This window comes from Eumetopias jubatus, unplaced genomic scaffold (genome assembly GCF_037043125.1).
Source record: "Eumetopias jubatus isolate StellerSeaLion01/CBP00866 unplaced genomic scaffold, mEumJub1_p1.0 scaffold_15, whole genome shotgun sequence".
Lineage (NCBI taxonomy): Eukaryota > Metazoa > Chordata > Mammalia > Carnivora > Otariidae > Eumetopias > Eumetopias jubatus.
The window spans coordinates 68,156,535-68,180,329 of record NW_028274821.1 but is presented as its reverse complement, the minus strand read 5'-3'; the positions used below and the strand labels follow the sequence as shown (position 1 = coordinate 68,180,329).

Genomic DNA, 23,795 nt, shown 5'->3' with positions numbered 1-23,795 from the left:
AGGAAATACAAGGACCATACGGTTTAACAGGCCAAGACCCAGGCAATAACCTAGGTTCAAACAAAAACCACAGAAAAGGATTTACTGTCAACAAGTATCCTATAAATCTTGTTTACTTCACCAAAAAATGACCATTAAATTCACTAAGGCATATTCATCAACATTTGATTACATACAGTATGGATTATCTCCCCAAACCTGGGGCCATTTCCTTAAGTATTCCTCCTTCTCATTAGGGCACTTTATTTTTTACTTTCTTCCAGTTCTATAAGCAGACCTCTTACCATCCACATTTTCTTTCCACTGTTTATTGTAAAAGAAATGGTTAACTTCCCAGTACTCTAAAAAATATAATTTGTTCTTAATTAGAATTACAAAAGACAAATCTACAATGGAAAGGGTCAAAAGTGAGCACTATAATATTCCCTACCAACTACTATTGCAGTCTTCTTCTTTCTTTACTATTTGACTTTCCATTGACAGTACAGAAATAGTAAGGAAAACATTTTTATTTATCTACCTTTTAAAAACCTTACTCCTTTAACATAACAATAAAAAAAAAAAAAAAAAAAAAAACCTTACTCCTGAGGCGGGCGCCTGGATGGCTGTTGGTTAAGCGTCTGCCTTCGGCTCAGATCATGATCCCAGAGTCCTGGGATCCAGCCCCACATCAGACTCCCTTCTCAGCCAGAAGTCTGCTTCTCCCTCTCCCTCTGTCCTTCCCCTCCACTTGTGCGTGCATGCTCTCTCTCAAATAAAATCTTAAAAAAAAAAAAAGCTCATGCATTTAAATAAATAAAGAAAATAAAAACCTTACTCTCACCTCCTTTAATTTATAATCTAGAGTTGATGTAGTATATTTATACTTCTGATTTGGCCCAACAATCATTCATTGTGACATATTACACAAACATTTTTAAAAAGATTAATACCTGAACTCCTTTTAGTGTTTGATTTAGTGTATCAATAAAGTTCTGAATTTCGTCATTTTTATTTGCCAGGGTTGAAATGATCCTTTGTAGAGCTTCCTAGGATTAAAACAAGAAAAACACTTAGCATTATGATATTTTAATAAGAGAATTATAAACCGTAACAATTCTCTAAACAAACCATATAAGAGGAGAAAGGTAAAGCTTCTCATTGTTAAATTTCCAAAGGCCTATAATTACAAAAGATGGGGTATGTATCTGTACTGTTTTACCACCTCTTATTCCTAGGGCACAATTTAATCACCACCATACCTTTCGTACTGAAGATGATCAATATTACTTAATACTGGGTGCCTGGGTGGCTCGGTTGGTTAGGCAACTGCCTTCGGCTCGGGTCATGGTCCTGGAGTCCTGGGATCGAGTCCCACATCAGGCTCCCTGCTCAGCAGGGAGCCTGCTTCTCCCTCTGACCCTCCCCCCTCTCATGTGCTCTCTCTCTCTCTCATTCTCTCTCTCTCAAATAAATAAAATCTTTAAAAAAAGAAAAAAAAAAAAACAACGGAACTCACCCAGAGCAGCAAAAAGAAAAAATAATTTAAAAAAATATATTACTTAATACTAATAGTATTATTTTAGATCATAGGGCCAGGGCCAAGGAATAAAACCAAATCCTTAAATGCTGCAAAAACAAATGGAACTTTCTAATATGATATTAGGCTATAAGGAAGAAAAACAAAGAGGCAGTAAAAGTTGACATTTTATTTATTTATAAAAATAAAAAACACTTTAGAAATATGAAAGTAGATTATACACAAACAATGAATCATGGAACACTGTACCAAAAACTAATGATGTAATATATGGTGATTAACATAACAATAAAAAAGAAATATGAAAGTAGATAATAAACTTGTAGCTAAAATTATAATATTCATTGCAATATTTACAGATTCTGTAAAACCATAATAAATAAGTAATTTTTGTAGCAAATACCTCAGACTTTTTGATAGTGCTTCCTATTTAAATAAAACACTTGGTTATTTAATCTTCCCATACTCTCTAGCTCAGTGCTGTACAATAAAATTTTCTGCTATGATGGATATATCCTATATAGGCTGTCCAAAATGGTAGTCAATAGCTATATGAAGCTAATGAGCTCTTGAAATGTAGACAGAACTGAGGAACTGAGTTTATTGTTTTTAACTTTAATTATTTTCACGTTTTAGAGTCACATGTGGGACAAGTACTGTCATATTGGACAGCATAGGTCTAGTTGTTCAGTAACTCTTAATGGGTAGTAATAGCAAAATCCATACAAGGTACTTGTATTCTCAGTAAAATTCAAATGCAAGTACTTGTATTTTATAATTTTCCCAGAAGCACAAGCCTTGTTTCTGTAAGCACTTACAAGTGTAAATATTTTAATAATGTCCTATAAGATTTTGTGATAAAGGTTCTCCTCAAAATATAATCGGACATTGATAAACAGCTATACATAAAGAGCTCAGGAAATAAACTGATAAAGGGATAATATTTTAATAAATGTTCATAAGGCATTAGAGTAGTAAAAAATTAAAAATAATCACAACAGTTCTCATTTAATTCTCACAAGAATCCCTGGAGATAAGGAGGTATTATCATCATCCCTGAGGCTGCCTAGGGCTCTCTGCTGTATTCACTTACCCATACTATTTCTTCCCATCCTCACCACTGGTGGTATTTTAGTTTAATAATACAATGAAATTATGCTATGAAAGAAGATTAACACCAAGAGTTAGCTGTTTATCCTGTTGGTGTTCCTCCCAGAAACAGGTGCACCAAGATCTGAATACAAAGACAACCAGCAGAGGGGCAGAATGAAGCTGGGACTTGGGGCAGGAGTGGGCATAGTTGTAGGGGCAAGAATGGTAGTACAGAGATGTAGAAAAGGAGGGCAGTGGACTTAGTCTTCCAGTTATTCATCCAAGGTAGGTTCTATATATATTTAAAAACACAACGGAAGAGTAAAAATGGTTCTGCACAATCATTAGACTGTGTAGAGTAAGCTTCAATTAAGACTGGGCTCTCTCAGTTGAGCATTTGGCTCTAGATTTCAGCTCAGGTCATGATCTTGGGGTCATGAAATCGAGCCCCGAGTCGGGCTCAGCGGGAGTCTGCTTGGGATTCTCTCTCCCCCTCTCCCTCTGCCCCCTGATTCTTGCTCTCATTGCCTGCTCTCTCTCTCTAAAATAAAGAAATCTTTAAAAAAGAAAAGAAAAAAAGAGACTAGGCTCTTTTTGGTAAACAGACTATAGCTGCCTCCCCTTTTATCCCTCCTAATGGCAGGGGTCCACATCCATATGGTACAGATGAGAAAATGGTAGTAACTGCTAGGAAGGTAAAAATTAAGCTCTGCCTCCAAAATCCATGCAGTTTACCTCTTTAGAATACTGTCTCTAAGTCTAACCAATTTGCCCATCATATGAAATATCCACACAATAAATTATATATTCTTTTAAAATTTTGGTTTGCTAAGACTCTTCATGACATAAAACTGTTAGAATTTCCATAATAGAGAATCATTGCTTGAGGTTAAGCTCTGTCCAGTGCTAAGCATACTCGTGAACTTCAAAGGAAAAATGAAGAGTCTTCTAGGAGAAATTTTATCCCATGAAAAGGAGGAGTTAGGCCCAATGAATTCAACTCAATAACTAAATTTCAATCACCAGGATATATGTGAGTTCAATAAACACTGAAGGAAATTTCACAAAAAAACTGTGAAGCACTGGTATACAAAAAAGGCAGAACTAGTTCAGAACCAAAACAAAACAACCCAAAAAACCTCCCTAGTACAAAACAGCTTTCCACTTTTATTTTTTGTCTAAATTTAGTAACAAACTCTGTATTTCGGGAATTCTGCAGCAAAAATTCTTTGGAGATAGCTAAAGCCTATTTGTCTTAGCTAGGTAACCTCTAAGCTCCAAACATTTTTTTTTTTAAAGATTTTATTTATTTATTTGAGAGAGAGAGAATGAGAGAGAGAGAGCACGAGAGGGAAGAGGGTCAGAGGGAGAAGGAGACTCCCCGCCGAGCAGGGAGCCCGATGTGGGACTCGATCCCGGGACTCCAGGATCATGACCTGAGCCAAAGGCAGTCGCTTAACCGACTGAGCCACCCAGGCGCCCCTAAGCTCCAAACATTTTAATGAGAAGCCTCCTACCATTTTAAAGCTCCCTGCTATTTACTGGGTATAGTCAAAAACATCTAAATGCTCTAATTTTTATTAAAGTTTTCAAGCTAAATCCTTTATACTTTTAAGAGTTACCTACTTACTGGGGTGCCCGGGTGGCTTAGCTGGTTAAGCGTCTGCCTTCAGCTCAGGTCATGATCCCAGGGGCCTGGGATTGAGTCCCAAGTCAGGTTCCCTGCTCTGCAGGGAGTCTGCTTCTCCCTCTGCCCCTCCCCCCACTTGTTCTCTCTCTCAAATAAATAAATCTTAAAAAAAAAAAAAACATTACCCACCTACTGAAAGTTACTAGACTCTGTTCTCACAGTAATGTTAGAGGGAAGAATACAGCCTTTACCAATTGCAACATTCAACAGAAATATAGTGAGGGCCAAACAGTAGCCACATCAAAAAAGTAAAACTTAAGTGAACTTAATTTTAGTATTTTACCTAACCCAACTGATTCAAAATATTATTTCAACATGTAATCAAAATTTAACAATTACCAAATTCCTTCTTTCCCTCCTTTTTGGTACTAGGTCTTCAAAATTTGATGTGTATTTTACACTTACAGTACATCTCAATTCAAATGAGTCACATTTCCAGTGCTCAATAACCAAATGGGGCTCAAAGCTACCATACTTGACATAGCTTTAGAGGCCTAAACTATCCAAACAGTCCATATGTTTCTAAGATTGGGACAGGGCAAAGAGCCTATATAGATCTGCTTAATTTGCAGTTAATAATAAACAAAAGCTTTCTGAATTTTATTCCTGGAATACCAGAATTTCTATATATGTTTGCCATATGCCAGATTCCTGAATTATAATAGCTGCATGTGAATACAAGCTAAAATGTTACAACCAAATTCCTTTACCAGAATTTCACTAATTTCTGTTTTTATTTATGTAAATATTACCTTTAGAAATGGAAAAGTAATATTATAATATTAGCACCTTTCAAAAACAAACCAAGGCATAAGCAGCTCTTTCAGGATCCCTCTAATACCATAACAAGAGAAAGCTACTCTTCTCTCCTGTAAAACTTATACTGCTCATTGGTTTTGGTTGGAAAAAACTTAAAAGTCCATGTCAAGGTTGGTATCTGACAAAAACAAAGCTGCACCTGAAGACAGCTGACATATAAGTTACACAAACTTAATCATCAGGATCCTTCGTGTATGGTACTGCTCCATACCTCCAAGATATAATACCCTGAGATTACAGTTAATCTTATGGTAAAGACTATTTAAAAAAAATCTAAAGGTAAAGACTATTCCCCTTTCATTCATTCAAAATTCTGCTAGCACCAGAAAATGAAAAATGACCTTTCTCAATTTGTATTGGCCTATGAAGTGTCATTGGCAGTATTTCTGGAAAGAAACCCTATGATCTGTGCGTTAAAGCTTTTGGAGTAATGGTATTCTATATGAATTACCTAAGGCTTTAAAAATACCATACTCCCCCGGAAAGTAGTGGGGAAGGAAAGGTCTTTAAAGGCTGATATACTATTTCAGGGAAATATCTCATTCTTTGCAGAGAAAATGCTTTAAGGTTCACATTTTGCACTTCACTGGGAGTTCTAGTACACAATGAGGGTCTACCATGGAACACCTAAATAAAGGGCCCACATCCTGAGAAAAACAGCTTACCTTACTGCCAAAGTAACAAAGACTGAAGTCTGAGATTCTCAGGGTGGAGGTGTTACTCCAATCTCTAGGTAAGGAGAGCTTTGGAGCCTTTGCTGTAATATACACCACTGAGATGCTATACAAATGGACAAGCCAGCTGTAGAGGGCTTTGGAGCCTCAGCATTTAAGGTCACCTGTATTTTAACAGCTACCAAATGTATTAGAAAACATGGCTGCAGTGGTGTACCTGGGTGGCTCAGTCAGTTAAGCGTCTGTCTGCCTCCCGCTCAGGTAGTGATCTTGCTCAGCAGGGAGTCTGCTTCTCCCTCTCCCTCTGCCCTGCCCCCCCATGCTCACTCTCTCACGTGCTCTCTCTCTCAGATAAATAAATACAATCTTTTAAAAAAAGAAAAAACATGGCTGCAGAAGAAACGATCATCCAGATGACTAAGAGTCAGAACCCAAAGCAACCAATGTGACCTTGATAGCTAATATAGATGAAGTGTTGCCTCTACCCTAAGCTTTTCTAAGAAGAAAGGAAGGTATCCTGAAAGTTCTGTGAGGATAGACTGCTGAAGGGCTCCAGAAGCTCTGAAGCCACTTGCCCTTTTATCTGGAGAGAATGATCAGTTGCAAAAGACTATAATTAAGAACTCACATTTAGTATTCTCCTATAGTGGAAGTCCATCAGGAAGAGATGAGAAATAAATTATCAAGGGGACCAGGGCTTCAACCATTCTGGTCCTCACAAGAACAGGGACTGGCTAGACTAAGGGTGAAAATGGCATGAAGACAGAAAAAACTAAGGAACTTGGAGCTGAGCAGAACTAGAAAACAAACTGCAAGTAACCAAAATATTTAAGTACCACCACCAATACCAAAACTTATAAAAACTAAAGGATTAGGATTCCATGAAGTGAGTTCTGAAACTTAACTCCAGCTTGTGTATGTGCTATGCGGCTAAAGTTTTCTGTAGGTGGTAGGACTCAGAGAAGAGGTGTATACAGGGATAGTGTGTGCCTAATATATAAAAGGTATGCAGCAGGAGGCTAGCTGAATAGGTATCAAATCCAACATAATTTTGTTAAAGTGTTTTCTAAATATGGCAGGCAACATGCCAGGGCAGGATATCTATATTCAGAAACTTAGAGAAAGAGACAAAAAAGAATTAAAAGATACATAATCCTTTTTGTTTTCTACCCCACTTTATTCCTTTAGGGCCTCCACAATTAATCAATAGCTTTTATAATGGAGACACAGCAATGATAAAGAAGTTGAGGAGGAAGCACAAAGCCAAAAGCCTCAATGAATGTAATGTAAGCTCTGCATAATCGGAGCACCATTAGATACAGAGCCTCTCTTCTGAGCTCCAGACCATTTTCATCCAACTGCTTACTTGGAATCTCCACTTGGATGTCTCACAAGCAGTTCAAAACTCAACATGTCATAATGTCCCCCACTAAACCTGAGCCCTTCTCTAGTGTTCTATCTCTGCAAATGGTGGTACTAGCTGCAAAATCGGAAACTAGGCCATCATCATTACATCCTCTCCTTTCATTTGTTCTCTACGTGTAGTCACCAAGTCCTGTGGATTCTACCTCCTACATAGTTCTATAATCACTACTACTATCTTAGTACAAGTCAATATCATATCTCAACTTCTACGCCTGTAAAACTTAACTGGCTTGTGATCCATTCTTTCTCCCCAATAACCAGTTCTGTATACTGCAGCTAGAATAATATGATAGCATCACTCTTCCTGCTTAATAGTTGGTCTTCAATGGCTTTCCACTGGTCCTTGGATAAAACTGAAAATCTTTAACATGACCTGTTAACACAACCTTACATAATCTGTAAAACGCTGCATGATCTTCCCACTGCCTACCTCTCCTGCTTCAACTCACACCAGATTTCCTCTTCCTTGCTGCATTCCAGCTGCATAGCCTTATTTCTAAAATGCCTTGTTTCCCACCTGGGAACCCTCACACCTATCATCAGTTCCTCTGCCTATAAGCACTGTTCTAAAACATATACATGATGTATTGTTAAAAGAAGTTTCATCACTGGGGCACCTGGGTGGCTCAGTCGTTAAGCGTCTGCCTTCGGCTCAGGCCATGATCCCGGGGTCCTGGGATCCAGCCCCGCATCGGGCTCCCTGCTCTGCGGGAAGCCTGCTTCTCCCTCTCCCACTCCCCCTGCTTGTGTTCCCTCTCTCGCTGTGTCTCTCTCTGTCAAATAAATAAATAAATAAAATCTTAAAAAAAAAAAAGTTCCATCATTAAGACAAGTTCCAAAAACGCATTTATGGAATGAGCTCAGTGTGATATATATTAGCCTCAGTTATTATAAAACCCTGATGATGAAGGAAGACATCTGCTCTGTGGGATTCTATCAATGTGAAAGGATGCCTACAAGAGTCTCAGATTTCGTCTCAGACCTCAAGTCTCCCATTACCTTCCAACATAATTATATTCTGCAAGACTTCAGGTGGCCATGACTAAGGGTTCTAGGTGATATAGGTCTGAAGATATGCTTTGTCAAATACCAATTCTGCTGGATCACAGTAAAATATATAGGACATGTATCTCCAAAGGAAGGTGCACAGGCAATCTCAGCCATTATCCTTTGGTCAAGAACCACAGTTACCAGGATCTCAAAAATAAAACTACTATATCAAGATTGGGCCTGTCAATTACGTGACTAGGGAAATAGGCTAAGGTAAGTGCTATGCTAACAAAAACCAAAAAAAGTAAGGGTGGGGGGAGTATACACCCCAGCCAAGCACAACTGTAATCATTCCCATGGAATGGAGCAAAAATCTAGGATGCTGGGATGTACAAGGCATGAGGTACCCTCTTCAAAGGAGCATAGCTTAATGTTATGCTTATAGTCACAATAAATCATATAAAGTAAAAGCACAATAGTCTCCAAGCAAAATAATAAATAACACTTTTGTATTCTTAAGTGCCAAGCACCATTTTAAGCTCTTTACATATATTAGTTCATTTAATCCTCTCAAGAGTCCTGTGAAGTAGGATACTATTATTAGCCCCATTTTCTAATTTGGAAGCTGAGGTACAGAGAGGTTAAATGATAGTTTGCCCATGATCTCAGTGCTAAAATGTGGCAGCCTGGATTCAAATTAAGGCAGTCTGACTCCTGAGTCTGTTGTTCTTAATTATTACACTGTACTACCTAAAATAAAGATCAGAGGTACATGAAAAGAATATCTAAGGGCACCAAAAAGACTAAGATTTTACTTCAAGATTGTAAAAACTAGAACTGATCAACAAATTGTAACATGTACCACCCTGCCAGATACAAGGGCAACCCTACAGCAAGTCTATCATCTTATACATGTGAGAACATGATGACTTCCAAAATTTGAAATGGCACAGTTCTACTGGTTTTAGCTTAATATATGTGAAGATGACAAATTCAAATGTTGAGTCTTAATTCTGCTACATCCAACAAAAAACTGCCAGCTTGGGTTACTTACTTGAAAACTATCCAGCGCAACCAGCCCCTGAAATTACGGCGCAGAAACTTCCTGTTCTTAGAACCAGTGGCAGAAAACCATGATACCCAGATTTATATGCTAGTCTGAATCTGAGGACCTCAATGACCATGTGGTCATAATTAGAGAAACACTTCGACACCTGTGTTTCCCAGCAGTATCTACTCACACCAAGAGAAGATTTCTGATTCAAATTCTACATTAGTATTCCAGACCGCTGAAATACACAAATCTAGAATCAGAGCAAATATCACTAGCCAATCTACCATTTAAGAGGATCAAACTATTTTTACGGTAAATTTCAGTAGTATTCACTAAGCACCTTCTATGTGCCAGGAACTGTGTTAAACTGTCAACATGGAGTATCTTTTCAATCATCACAACAGATTTTTTTTTTTTTAAGATTTTATTTATTTATTTGACAGAGAGAGACATAGCAAGAGGGGAACACAAGCAGGGGGAGCAGGAGAGGGAGAAGCAGGCCTCCTGCGGAGCAGGGAGCCTGATGCAGGGCTCGATCCCAGGACCCTGGCATCGTGACCTGAGCCGAAGGCAGATGCTTAACGACTGAGCAACCCAGGTGCCCCATCACAACAGATTTTTAAAAAGTAGTATCAGTCTTTGCATTTTTATGGTTGAAGAAAAGTAAGGTTAGAGAAGTTAAGAAATTTTCTCAGATCACACAGCTATCAAGTGGCAGTCACAATTCAAATCTAGGAAGCTGCCTGTACTTTTATACCACACTAGGCTGCTTACACTGCCATGGAGTGTACAAAACAAGCATAGGGTTTCTGCAATCAGAGCAAAGGGATCAATGAAACCAGCATACAGCATTCCTGGAAAATATCCTAATGCTACCAGGAATGATGCCACTTGCATCATACCAAACTTCTCCTTTGAATTAGGTAACAAGAGTTAAATTCCAGAAAGTTCTATCCAGTTGACAAGCTAGACAACCAGAATCTCACCAGCTCCCCATAGCTCTGGCAACACAAATAAAGAGTATTTGCGCTTTTTCCGCCATCTTGGGAGTCTGTGGAGGCCTACTGGGAACAGCACTCCTATAATGCCAAATAATGTCTGGAAGGCTGTGGTCCAAGGCCATTTTTGCTGGCTATAAACGGGGTCTCCGGAACCAGAGGGAGCACACAGCTCTTCTTTTAAAATCGAAGGTGTTTATGCTCCAGATGAAACGGAATTCTATCTAGGCAAGAGATGTGCTTATGTGTACAAAGCAAAGAACAACACAGTGACTCCTGGTGGCAAACCAAACAAAACCAGAGTAATCTGGGGAAAAGTAACTCGTGCTCATGGAAACAGTGGCATGGTTCATGCCAAATTCCGAAGCAACCTTCCCGCTAAAGCCATTGGCCACAGAATCCGTGTGATGCTGTACCCCTCAAGGATTTAAATTTAATGAAAAGTAAATAAAGGTGTAGATTTGTTCTCTTGTTAAAAAAAGAAAGAGTATTTGCTCAGGGGCGCCTGGGTGGCTCAGTCATTAAGCGTCTGCCTTCGACTCGGGTCATAATCTCAGGTCCTGGGATGGAGCCCCACATCGCATCAGGCTCCCAGCTCAGTGGGGAGTCTGCTTCTCCCTCTCTCACTCCTCCTGCTTGTGTTCCTGCTCTCATTGTCTCTCTCTCTGTGTCAAATAAATAAATAAAGTCTTTAAAAAAAAAAAAAGAGGGGCACCTGGGTGGCTCAGTCGGTTAAGCGTCTGCCTTCGGCTCAGGTCATGGTCTCAGGTCCTGGGATCGAGTCCTGCATCGGGCTCCTTGCTCAGCAGGGAGTCTGCTTTTCCCTCTCCCTCTGCTACTCCCCGTTAGTGCGCACGCGCTCTCCCTCGCGTGCTCTCTCTCTCTCCCTGTGGCAAATGAATATGTAAAGTCTTAAAAAAAATTAAAATTAAAAAAAAGAGTATTTGCTCAGATGTTATGTGAAGAGCTAAAAAAGGAGAATTATATATTGCTGAGGAATTCAGGAATCTGATCATCAGAAATAGATGGTAGAAAGCCATGCCCTCTCTTAACACTACCTATTTACAGAGGCAACTGAGGTGATCCACAGAAAAAAAAAATCTAATAAAAGGCCTGGTACGGAATTCTGCCTTTAAACCCTGAGCCCAGCTGTAAGACATCAGGACAGAAGAGGTACTCTCCAACCTAGGATTTGAAGAAATATAACAAGTGACAAGCTAAAGAAGCCTTATCCATGCGCAGTGACCGATGAATTGGTTGTTCCATTCACTGAAGTCTAGGAAGCTCATATTCAGCCAAAGAAACCAGAGGTCCCACCATCTGAGGGAGGCACAGTGAAAAGAAGATAGGGGTTAGTATAAACTAACAACCCTTCTGAAGGGCAACTTGGCAATACATACCAAAAGATTTTTAAAAGTTTAGACACATTGACTCAATAATTCCATTTCTACTAAATTTATTCTAAGTAAATAATTAAAGGTATAAGCAGAGACTTGGCTACAAAATGTTCATCTCAGTGTTATTTATAACACTAGAAGGTTGGGACCAACATAAATATACAACAAAGAGTACTGATTAAAAACCAAGCAATAGGGGCACCTGGGTGGCTCAGACAGTTAAGCGTCTGCCTTCGGCTCAGGTCATGGTCCCACGGTCCTGGGATCGAGCCCCACGTCAGGTTCTCCCTCTCCCTCTGCCTGCCGCTCCCTCTGCTTGTACTCTCTTTATATATATAATAAAAAATAAAAAATCTTAAAAAAAATTAAAACCAAGCAATACATCCAAAGAATTCTGAATTAAGTATACAATAATACACGATAAAAGATTTATATTAAGTGAAAGACAAACTATAAAGCAGTATTACCATAGCATGATACCATAGTCTTCTTAAGTTTCTATATACATTTAAAAAACTGGAATGTACTACATACAAATGTTAAAACAGGTTATCTCTGGGTGGCAGGATTATGGGTGATTTTCATTTTATTTTCATTTACCTACATTTCATATTTTCCTACAATAAGCTTGTTATTACTTATATTTATAATATAACAAAACTACACAGGCTGGCTGTGCTAACACCTTGTTATAAATTAGCTCAAAATATAATTAGCTATCAATCAACAAGTATCAATAACTAAGACCAGATTCTATCAGAATCCTGTGGATCTGACTGCCAACTGAGAATGAGAAAGAGTGCCAAACTGAGAATGTAAAACATACAAAAAGAAAGCTGGAGATAAAATCTACCAACTTTAAAATATTGTCCACCCTAGGCTGGAGTGCATTATCTATCACCATGGCAAACATTCAGTATGTGTTTACTGCATGAATAATCCTGCTTACATCCATCGCAAAGAAGCAGTGTTAAAATTAAAATTAAAAAAAAGAAAGAGAGAGAGAGAGAGAGAGAGAGAGAGAAAGAAAGAAAGAAGGAAAGAAAGAAAAAGAAAGAAAGAAGAGAAAGTAAGAAGGAAAGAAAGAGAAAGAAAGATGGGATGGATGAATCTGCTTCACCATCGACCTCTGAACTGTCTGGGTTGGAACTGCACCAGTGTACTTATAAATGGATTTTTTACAGTTCAGTACTGTAAATATATTTTCCTTTTCTTATAACTTTCTTAACATTTTCTTTTCTCTAGCTTACTTTATTGTGAGAATACAACATATGATCCATATACAAAATGTATGCCAAATGACTGTTTATGTTACCCATAGGCTTCCAGTTTACTATTCTAGTCAGCAGTAGGCTATTAGCAGTTGAGTTTTGGGGGAGTCAAAAATTATATGCATATTTTCAACTGTGTCAGGGGCATGTCAGCACCCCTAACCCCTGTGTTGTTCAACTGTTATTTCCAATTTTTTAAAACTGCCAAGTTCAATAAAAAATGAACATACCTGTATTTAAATATAGCGATCAAGAGTATGTCAGTATGGTCCTTTGAAGAGGGTACCTCATGCCTGTATATCCCAGATTACTTTGATCCGTTCCATGGGAATGACTGCGGTTGCATTTGGGTAGGGTATATAAAACTCTACTTGTACTTTCCTGTTCACAGCTCTACTTTAGAAAGCTAAGACCCTCCTTCAAAAAAGAAAAAGAGCCGGAGAGAGGGGACACAGATACACACACACACACACACACACACACATATTTACACACACTAGAAAAATACTGATTTTATCACGGCATCAAGACAGACCAAATTCCAGGGTTTTATGTAAATCATGTTCTATTACTTTCTATCAACTATTTTCACTAGATTTAATTAGCTTCTTAAAAAAAAAAAAAACTACTTTATAGGGACGCCTGGATGGTTCAGTCAGTTAAGCGTCTGCCTTCAGCTCAGGTCAGGGTTCTGGGATCCAGCCCAAGGTCAGACTCCTTTCTCAACAGGGACTCTGCTTCTCCCTCTCCACCTGCCCCTGCCCCTCCCCCTGCTCCTATGCACATGCACGGGCATTCTCTCTCTCTCTCTCTCTCTCTCTCTCTCTCTCTCGCTTTCTCTCAAAGAAATAAGTAAAATCCTAAAAAAAAACAAACTATAGGGATTCGTTCCTATTAACATCTTAAATTTTATTTAATCATATCACCATTAAAGACAAAGGATTCAGGAAAGAAGGGTGGTAATGAATAAAGCTTGGGCTGTGAAGAAAGACGGGGCTTAAATCCACACTATCACTTGCTAGTGTGCAACCCTGAAGAAGTCTGTTGGCCTCTGAGTTTGGTTTTCCATATAGATGTGCAACTGGAATAAGAGCTATCATGAAGGTTTAAAGCAATCTAACACAATACTGGATGCAGAACAATACTCATCAAGGGCCCTTGAACAACACAGGGGTTAGGGGTGCTGACTTCGTATTTCTTTAGGAAATACTATTTTTTGGACTGAGAAGAAGTAATTTTGGAACATGAAAATGGTTGGTTTTCTGGATATGGTGGAGGTCTCTGAATTGCTAAGGTACAATATGAAGGAAAAGAAGAGCAAATACCAGGGTAGAGGAGGAAACTGGGATAAGGAAGCCATGTGTACTTGCTACTTGCTACAGCTTGTCATGCTTTAAAACTCCCCCTATTCTGGGTGCCTGGGTGGCTCAGTCGTTGAGCGTCTGCCTTCGGCTGGGGTCATGATCCCAGGGTCTGGGATGGAGCCCCACATCGAGCCCCGCATCAGGCTCCCTGCTCCGCAGGAAGGCCTGCTTCTCCCTCTCCCACTCCCCCTGCTTGGGTTCCCTCTCTTGCTGTGTCTCTCTGTCAAATAAATTAATAAAATCTTGAAGAAAAAAATTAAAAAATACAAAATAAAACTCCCCCTACTCGGTTCAATCTCCTCAGTCTACATTTGTCCATCAACCCTCACCGGTCACTACCACTTTCCAAGTACAAAGTAAAGAATATGCTGGGGGGGGGGCGGGGGCGGGGAGTGGGAGAAACCAAACAATTTACAATGTATGCTCTTGGCAACATCTCCCCCTTCCTCTCCACCTTTATTATCCTACAGCATGTACCTTTCCTAGAAACAGCAACCCCTATGAACACAAATGATCTCCTGTGCAAAACCGTAAACTATCAAATTCTAAGGGCCAAGATTCTAGAAAGGTGTAAATGTCTGTTGTTTCATTGGTTTCCTCGAACATAAGCATTTAATCGGGTACAGAAACCTTTGGGATTTTATCTTAAAACCACTTAAGGACATAATCAAAAGGTTTGAGTATCAAACAAAGCCACCTATCCATAACACATCCTGTTTGCAAAAGTGTCCCAGAAACTCGATATAAACAAAATCCTTCTGTTTATTTCTAGGAGATAATACTGTGGTTTTCTGTATCCAACAGTATGCCTGACATACCCAAGGCAATTATGTTTTCTTCCTCTACTCAAACAGAGCATCTGTTGCTAACACAACACTGAAGTCCAAGTTATTTTCACAGACAAAAAAGCAGCTGGTCAAGCTAATCCATCTGCTGACTAGCCACCATCAAGCTTCTGTAAGACTGTCTAGTTAACTTAACCCCTATTGTCAGATTGCATGAGTCAGAACTCCCAATCCTCTTTCAATTAGGATTTAACAACTCTTCTTTGACACCACCATTTGAAATCACTTATTACAGATATAAGGACACAAAACATATTTTAAAACTTAAGGACAAAGGTTAAAAATGGTAGATTGGATTAGAAAAATAGTTATACAAATTATCAACAAAAGGAGAAAGTTATTTTGAAGTTGGGATTATGAAATTCATAACAACAGCCAACAGTACTTAATGTGTGCTAGGCACCAAGGATTTTTAAAAATTAACATGATCCTCACAATAACCCTTTGAGGTAAGTACAATTGTTATCTCTATTCTATAGATGAGAAAATAGAGACACACAGCAAATTACCCAAGCTCATTCAGCTCATAGTTGGTAGAAAGACTGGAGACCTGGCTCCAAAGCCATCCTCTTTAGAATTTAAAGCTCAAATCCCAATGCCTTACTAACAGGTGTATATTCAAGCCATCCTCACCATTTGCCACTTGCAGTACATTACCATTTTCCTTACAATGACTAAAGTACCATCCCTCCAACTATTTTCATTATAACTTTTTATTTTATTTTTATTTTATCTATTTATTTGAGAGAATGTGTGTGAGAGAGAGAGCATAAGAGAGAGCAAGAGCACAAGCGGGGGGGGAGGGGTAGAGGGCAAAGGAGATTCTCCCCAGAGTAGGGAGCCGGATACGGGGCTCAATCCCAGGACTCTGGGATCACGACCTGAGCCAAAGGTAGACACTTAACCAACTGAGCCACCCAGGCACGGTCATTGTAACATTTTATAACAAGGAAGAAAAATCATGCCAGGGGTGTACTACTTAAAGAGAAATACAGAATTCATTATTAGTTGAGGTATATAATTGATTCTGCAGTAATTCATGAGAAAAAGATGCTAAAATTCATAGCAATAAATTGGTTATAAGCATTAACACCAGATACTTGTTTTAAGATATAGAAGAAAATAGTTTTTTATTAGAAATATTATTTGAGGGGCGCCTGGGTGGCCCAATCATTAAGCGTCTGCCTTCGGCTCAGGCCACGATCCCAGAGTCCTGGGATCGAGCCCCGCATCGGGCTTCCTGCTCCGTGGGGAGCCTGCTTCTCCCTCTCCCCCTGCTTGTGTTCCCTCTCACTGTGTCTCTCTCTGTCAAATAAATGAATAAAATCTTAAAAAAAAAAAAATTTGATACCAACAAACGAAATGAAGTTCAACACATTTTCTAACATCAAGAAGTTGATTTTCAAAGTTATCACAAAGAACACCTAATTCTTTGCTACCTCTGGGGAAACTGCTCATGGTGCTTGTAGCTACTCAAGAACACCGTTTGGAATGAGACCAAATAAGTTCAGATCTTAGTCTTATGGCTAGTGGTAGGACCTTGCAGGAGCCACAAATTCCAAGTCTTGAGTCCTTATTGAAGTGAGGGATAATGCATGCCCTGGCAAAATAAGATGATCCATATTAAAATACTCTTTAAAATTATATTTTACAACACAAAGAGTATTTTATTTTAGTACTTTCTTTGTAAACTGTAAAACACTTTGTTTTCATAATGAATTATTTTACCTGATTTTTACAGTAACTCTATAAAATATTCTTATTTCCACTGCATAAATGAGGAAATAGATTAATCACAGTTAAGTGATTTGCTCCATATCACAGAGCCAGTAAGTAGCAGCATGGAACCCAAGTCTCTGCCCTTCCACTTGCCAGGAACTAACATCCATTCAGCTATCATATGACTTTTACCTGAAAAGTTAAATAAGCTGTGAAATGTTTTACCAATTTAGGCAGAAATGTTTTAAACATATATATACTCAAAATAGACAAAATGTAATTTTTTACATATGTCTAATAGTAACGGAAATGAAAATTGAGTATACCCAATTGAGTTTCAAGATGCGTGCAATTAAATCATATGCACTTTAATAAAATACTGTAATAGTCAATGCTTAACACATCACTACACGATTTTCCCGTGTCCCCAGTGCTCCTTGAGGAGGTGAACATTGTTCTAATAAATTTTTCCAGTGCTTTCCATCTAATAATAGAAAATAATGGCCTCTTGAATATGCCCTTGTTTTTCCCTGCTACATTATTAATTACACTTGTGTTCGCCTCCTATACTATACTATACTTCAATTACTATCTAACAAAGAGAACAGGGGTGGTTGATTTCCATACAGGGATTATGACTGAATATTAATAACTCTAATTGTATTCAAAACATTGGCTATGTTGTCGAAACATTTTTTTTCCTTAATTGAAATTACTAGTTGTGTATATCCTCTCTTTATCTTGTTCGGAAAGTATACAACAGGCCACAACAACCGTTAAGGTAACTGTGACTAGCAACAAACCGCTCGAAGAGGGTGGGACTGCTGTCTCTTCTCCCAGTTCAACTAACACGAAACACCAGACCTGCTTCCGAACCGGTCACGAGGCGGGTGGGAGCGGGGGGCGCGGAGATTTGGTTCCTGACCTAAAGCAGTATGTACTGGGCCAAAAAAGAAGGCTGAGTCGAGGAAGGAGCATCAGCTTCGGCGTCAGCAGGTAGACCCCGTGCGCCTCGGTTTCTGCTAAGGAGAGATAAACCCGCGCTCGCATGCGGGGAAGCTCAAGAATCAAAGGGGGCCTACAGCGCTGCAGAAAATGACTGAGAAATGGGGACAGCTCCCTTCTTCCCCTCAGGAGCCAGGGCCCAGGGCCAAAGGCCAGCTTGGGTCACCGGGCGCGGTCCCGCAGCCTGGCGGGCGCCGCTTTGCTCTCACGGGGAAGGGAGCGGAGGTTGGGGGGACCCGACAGCCTCGCCCTCCGCCGCCGCCGCAGCCCGCCTGGCCCGGCCAGCCCCGCTCGCCCACCGCCCACCCGGCCCCGGGCGCCCCGCCCACCCTCGGCGGCCCCGCGCCTCCTTCCCCCACTTACTTTCTGGGAGTCCATGGCCAGGGACTAGGTGCGTTGGGCCCGAAACCGCGTCGAAAAATAGTGCGGCGAGGCGGACGGAAGTCGGGCGCGCCAACACCGTCCCCGAGGCCACCGCTCTTCTCCACCGCCAGCTCAGGCTCAACCTCAGCCTCAGCCTCAGCCTGCACCGGCGCCGCCCGGCCCCGCCCGGTCCGCGCCCAGCCCGCGCGCGCGCGCCGTCGTCGCGCCGCGGTTGCCAGGGTGAAAGGGCGGCCCGCAGGAGGGAGGGCGTCCGGAGCGCCCTGCGCATGCGCGCTGCCGCGGGACGGGATGGGGCGGAGGGTGTCCGTTGCTGGGCGGGAGGGGCAGAAACCAGGGAGTGCTCGCCCCTTAGTGCAGCGGGTTCATTGACTGAAGCTTTCCTTCCTTCCCGCATCATTTTTCCTCCAGCACACGCTATCGCTGCAGGCCTTGGAATGGACCACTGGGCATCCAGCAGCCGGGCCCGTGGGGAGGGCAGGGGAAGGAAAGCTCTGACCCTTGAGATAGATCAGCCGCCTCTCCATCCTGCACGCATCTAAAGCACCCCTGACACTGGCTGCCCAGGAGCAGCCAGGCTAGACCAGGCCCACTGTCCGGTGAAAAGGAAAGGGCTGGGGTAGAGAATGCAGTGGAAGCACGGGAAAGGCCTGTAGGGACGTGGCAGAAACATGGGTAGACGGTGGAGCCTAGTAGACCTTTCCCAGAGAGCCCTCGTGGGTATCATGCTGTGATTCTGAGCAAGTCACTCTCCCTGGGCCTATTTCATCTTCCTTAAAATAAGAGCGATAATGCTGACTTTGCAGAGCGTTGTGAGGATAAAATAACGGATTTGAAGTGCCCAGTACATAGTTAATGACCAGTAAATTATTGTTGTTGGTGGGGAGCTAGAACCTGCTCAGCCTGGCCTGAAGGGACCATCCAGACTGTAGAAAGCTAGGGGAGGTGGGCTTGAAAATGTTCTTCCCCAAGCAGAAAGGCCTCAATCCTCCATTTCGATGACTCTGGAGAGGTTCAGAAAAGTTCCAACCAGGCAATCACCCATGATGAATGAACAGAAGGGAAATATAAATTGAGTACCTATTAGGTACTAGTTCTCTGAACTGAGAATTCAGCAGTGACTGGGCCCTGCTTTTAGCTGCAGAGCTTACAGTCTAGTATAGGAGGCAGAAAGAAAAAGTGTATGTGTGTATATATGTGTATATATATATATATATATATAGTTAATAAATGTAAATATACACCGTGGTTAGGGACACTATAAAGTATATATATTTATTAACATATATGTATACAAATATACATATATATTTATATGGCAGTTAGAGGCACTATAAAGAAAAATTACATGGGGTAAATGGACTCAGAGAATTGTGAGGGCTCCATTTTCCATAAGAAGGTCAGGGAAGGCCTCCGAAGAGACCTGAGGGAAGTGAGAGAATGAGCCATACAAAGATCTGGGGAAGAGCATTCTAGATAGAAGGAACAACAAATACAAAGGCCCTGAGAGAGCATGAGCTCTATTTAAGAAGTCAGCATTTATCCTACAAGGCTAGAATTTGTCTCCATACTGTAACTTCCAGGAGGGTCGAAATTTCTTTTCCTCGTACCTGTATCCGCAGCACAGGGCCTGCCATCTAGTATGCACTCAATAAATCCTTTTTTTACTGGACAGACATGTACAAGAAACAGGACGAAGGGCACAAAAGGGAAAACGGGGACTTGACTCAAGCTAGGTGGACAGTGTTTGTAGGCAGGGCCCAGGGAGGGCTTATGTGCACAGTTTTGCTCCCACAGCTGAAAGGAGTAATGGCATGCAAACTTGCAGAGAGATGCTCCATCTCTTGGTATCAAGGGAAAGGAACCTCCTATCCAAGCCACCCCGATTCCATGAGAAGCAATGGGCAGCCAAGCAGCCAGCCTCTAGTGCAGGCCCTTCTCTGCACTGTGTACTCACTGCAGCTGAGTCAGTTTCCCGTGAGGGAGAAAGGCAGCCTAGGGATGGCAGAACATTAGAGGTCAAACTGCAGGACTGTGAGCGCCCTAGCCCTGTCCCTGCCTTCTGCTGTGGGACACATCATTAAGGGCCAGAAACAGCATTTAGTGCTGTCCCCAGTTCTCTTGCTGCAAGGACTTTACTTCAGAGAGCAACCCCTGGCCACTTTATGACTGATCGGTATAACCACAGGAGGAGACAGAAGAAGGCTTTGGAGACAGCAAGTCGCTGCTGAAATGTGATCGCCAGAATACTGTCACAGGTCACATCCCAAGAGTTCACTCCTGGCTCCTTGCCTCCTCACTCCTCTAGTTCTTTCCCGGCAGCCCAGCCAGGAGCCTGCAGCTTTGGACAAGAGCTCTGCCCCTTTTGACTTCTACCTTTGCCAGATCTCTTTTCTTCAGGCATACTGACTTCCCTTCCCAGCTCACTCAGGCCTTCTGCTTGCCCTTGTTCCTGTCTCTTCTGGCTGTGACTTCTGTATTCCCCTGCCTATCCAGGCTCTCTGGCAGCAGTACTCACCTGGCTGGGCACTCAGTCTGCACCCCCAACCCATTCCCACTGCTTTTGGCCTATGGGCAAGTCCTTTGCCTTTTCTGTACTTACCTTTTCACAGCCAAGTCAATTTGGAAATTTTCAAAAGTAGCTTTACTAATACAGTAAAGCCACTGTTCTCAAATGTAATCCCCAGACCAGCTGCATCAGCACCATCTGGGAACTTGTTAGGAGGGCAAATTCTCAACCTTCATCCCCAGACTAACGAAATCAGAAACTTTGGCATGAGGGTCCAGAGAATCTGTGTTTTAACAAGTCCTCAGGTGACTGATGCCACTAAAGCTTGAGAACCACTGAACCAAGAGAAAGCAAATTATTAAAAGAAAAAAAAAAGAAAGAAAGAAAAAAGAAAAGAAAAGGAGAAGCAACTACAGGGGCATAAAAACAGATGATGTTCTAACCCTTAGGTTTCTATTTCTGAGATAGCATATCTAGTCATAGGTATTTATTTTGTTGAGGTTCCTGGGCCTCCAGGAATGCCTCTCTGAGGAAACATCAAGTTAGAATAACCTCAGGATTGGCACTGCTGATGTGAAGAGTCTGGCAAAATAATCTCTTCCAGAACCAGGTTCTCTGTCCTCTCTTGCCAGGAGTCACCCCTGCACCCTGAGTACCCTCATAAATTCTGGGATTCTCCCATCTCTTAGGAGGGAAAGTTCCTTTCCTTAAGTGTTGCCAACAGTGTTCCCCTTTGGGAGTCAGCATAGGGCCACGGGCCTGGAGTCAACAGTCTGAATTTAAAAACTGACACCAACGCCTACCAGCTGCGTAAACTTCAGTGGGTCTCTTCACCTAGATAAGCCTCAATTTCCTCATCTGTAACAGTGATCATAATAGTAGTCATTCCCAGTTACGGTTGTTGTGAGGATTAAGGAGATTACATATGCAAAGCACCGAGTTTAGTACACATTTAACCAATGATAGCTGTTACTATTATTACTCCCTTGTACATCATACCCTTCTGTATCACCCTTGATGGCTTTCTTCCCCTCTTGGTCTTTGAGGCCTTAGAAGTCCTATTCTCACCCCTAACTCCCATTTTCATTGTTATCCCGGCTTTTCTGAAGCATAAGCTCTGGCCAGATGCTGCTCTTTGTTGAAGCCCCAAATCTCCACCTGTTTCTCCCTGTTAATATCTGGCCTGAATCTTAGCATACACCACCTAACCCAGGAAAACCCTGAGTGTCTCTGAGCTTCAGTTTCTTCAGTTGTGAAAGAGGCATCATAACAGTACCACCTACAGGGTTTTTGAGTGGATGAAATGAGATAATTCATGTTAAGTGTTTAGCAGCACCTGTCATGTAGTAACTATTCATAAAATATTAGCAACCCTCTCTTCCCAATCACAGAAACCTAATTCTTCTTTTTCCCTGCCTCCTTCTGACTAAAACAAACTCAACCAAAAAGTCCTGGCACCCCCTTGAACTCCGAGTACTAATTTCTGATCCTAGGAACTCCTTATAGACATTTAAGCTCTCCTAGGAGGGAAAGGATGACTCTGCTCTGCTGTGAGCTGGTGGTCTAGCTCCATACTTGGCGAGCTCCAAGCAAAGTGGGGAGCCATCGATGCACACAAACACAACAAAGGGCCTGGGAACCATGTAAGAAGGGACACAGTTAAAAGCGCCTGTGAGTATTTAGCCTGGAAAGGAAAGTTTTCTCATGTCAGAGAGGACATGATCATTTGCTTCAAATCTCTCTAGGGCAGGTGACTTGTTCTCCAGCATCCCACCGATCGAATTAGACCCAATTAGTGCCTTTCCAGTCAACAGAAAGTCCAACTTTCTAACGGCCATACAGAGCTGGCAAGGACCTTGGTGGCAGGTCCCAGGCATGTGCTTGGCAGAGCTTTCCTAGGGGGGACCAGGCAGTGGAAGGGGAGATGGCAGAGATAACTTTTAACATCTTCCTGAACCCTGAGGTTCTGTCATTCTGCAAATTAGAAGCCAATGACTATTCATTCCCTTTCTGACTCAGCTTTGCAATTGTACTCACCTCTGGAATGTGCTCTTTATCTCTTCTCCCCACCCCCACTCCCTTATGCTCCATTGCAAGAGGCCCCTCTCCCTCCTGGGACAGGGCAGGAAGGGGGCAGTTAACTAAAGGGAAGCCATTATGATGTTGCTGTGTCACAATACCTGCTCCGTGTGTGATGGCTTGTTTTCTGCTAGGCACTGGAGACACCGAGATAAGTGAAGTCTGGGAGACACAGGTGTTTCCATCACAGCCTGCCTTGGCTCCCGAAATGCCTCTGGACACATCTTGTTCAGAGAATGACCAAGCACAAAGCCCACCCTCCACCGCACCCCCTGCCAGAGTGACAGGCTCACTGTTCCTAGTGAGAACATTACTCAGCAGCCCCTCTCCCTCTGCATATACTTTGAGAACGGTGTGGATCAAAATGAGACTGAGTGATTGAGACTCGGGAGATAAAGGGCCCTAGTGAATTGACCACGGGCTGAGCACCCAGATTCTGATGCCAGACTGAATTCAAATGCCAAGTCTACCACTTACCAGCTGTGTGGCCTTCGGCGATTGGGTAACCTCTTTGTACCTCAGTGGTCTTATTTGTAAAATGAGAGTATTAATAATACCCAGCTGAAAGGTTGTAATGAAGATAAATGACAGGGTAAGTAAAGTGCTTACCTAGAATAATGCCCGATTTATGGAAAGTACATAATATATGGTACCTATCAATTATTTATTTTTATTTTTATGTTTTGAGAGAGAGCCTGAGGGGGGGCGAGGCGTGGGGCGGGCAGAGGGAGAAGGAGAGAGATAATGTTAAGCAGACTCCATGCCCAGCACGGAGCCCACGGAGGGGCTCGATCTCACGACCCTGAGATCATGACCTGAGCTGAAGTCAAGAGTCAGTCACTTAACCTCCTGAGCCACCCAGGTACCCTATCAATTATTATTTTCTAAAATAAACCATTCTCCTGAGCACAGCACCAGGAAATAATGGTGTCTGTGAGCCTTTGATACTGCAGTGCTGTTGTTG

The 23,795-nt window shown here is 41.7% G+C and overlaps 1 protein-coding gene and 1 pseudogene across 2 annotated transcripts in view; one reads left to right on the top strand and one right to left on the bottom strand.

Annotated features, from left to right (window-relative positions):
* FSD1L (fibronectin type III and SPRY domain containing 1 like) overlaps window positions 1-18,381 on the bottom strand; it is a 68,173-nt gene extending 49,792 nt beyond the window's left edge. For both annotated transcript variants that reach the window (XM_028108834.2, XM_028108835.2), the window contains exons 1-2: window positions 18,226-18,381; window positions 933-1,028 (exon numbers count right to left, since the gene is read on the bottom strand). In XM_028108834.2, coding sequence (XP_027964635.1) covers window positions 933-1,028; window positions 18,226-18,240 — 111 coding nt within the window. In that variant the 5' untranslated portion in view covers window positions 18,241-18,381. The remainder of the gene's footprint in view (window positions 1-932; window positions 1,029-18,225) is intronic.
* On the top strand, window positions 10,358-10,727 carry LOC148162439 (large ribosomal subunit protein eL33 pseudogene; annotated as a pseudogene).
* Window positions 18,382-23,795: the final 5,414 nt, after the last annotated feature.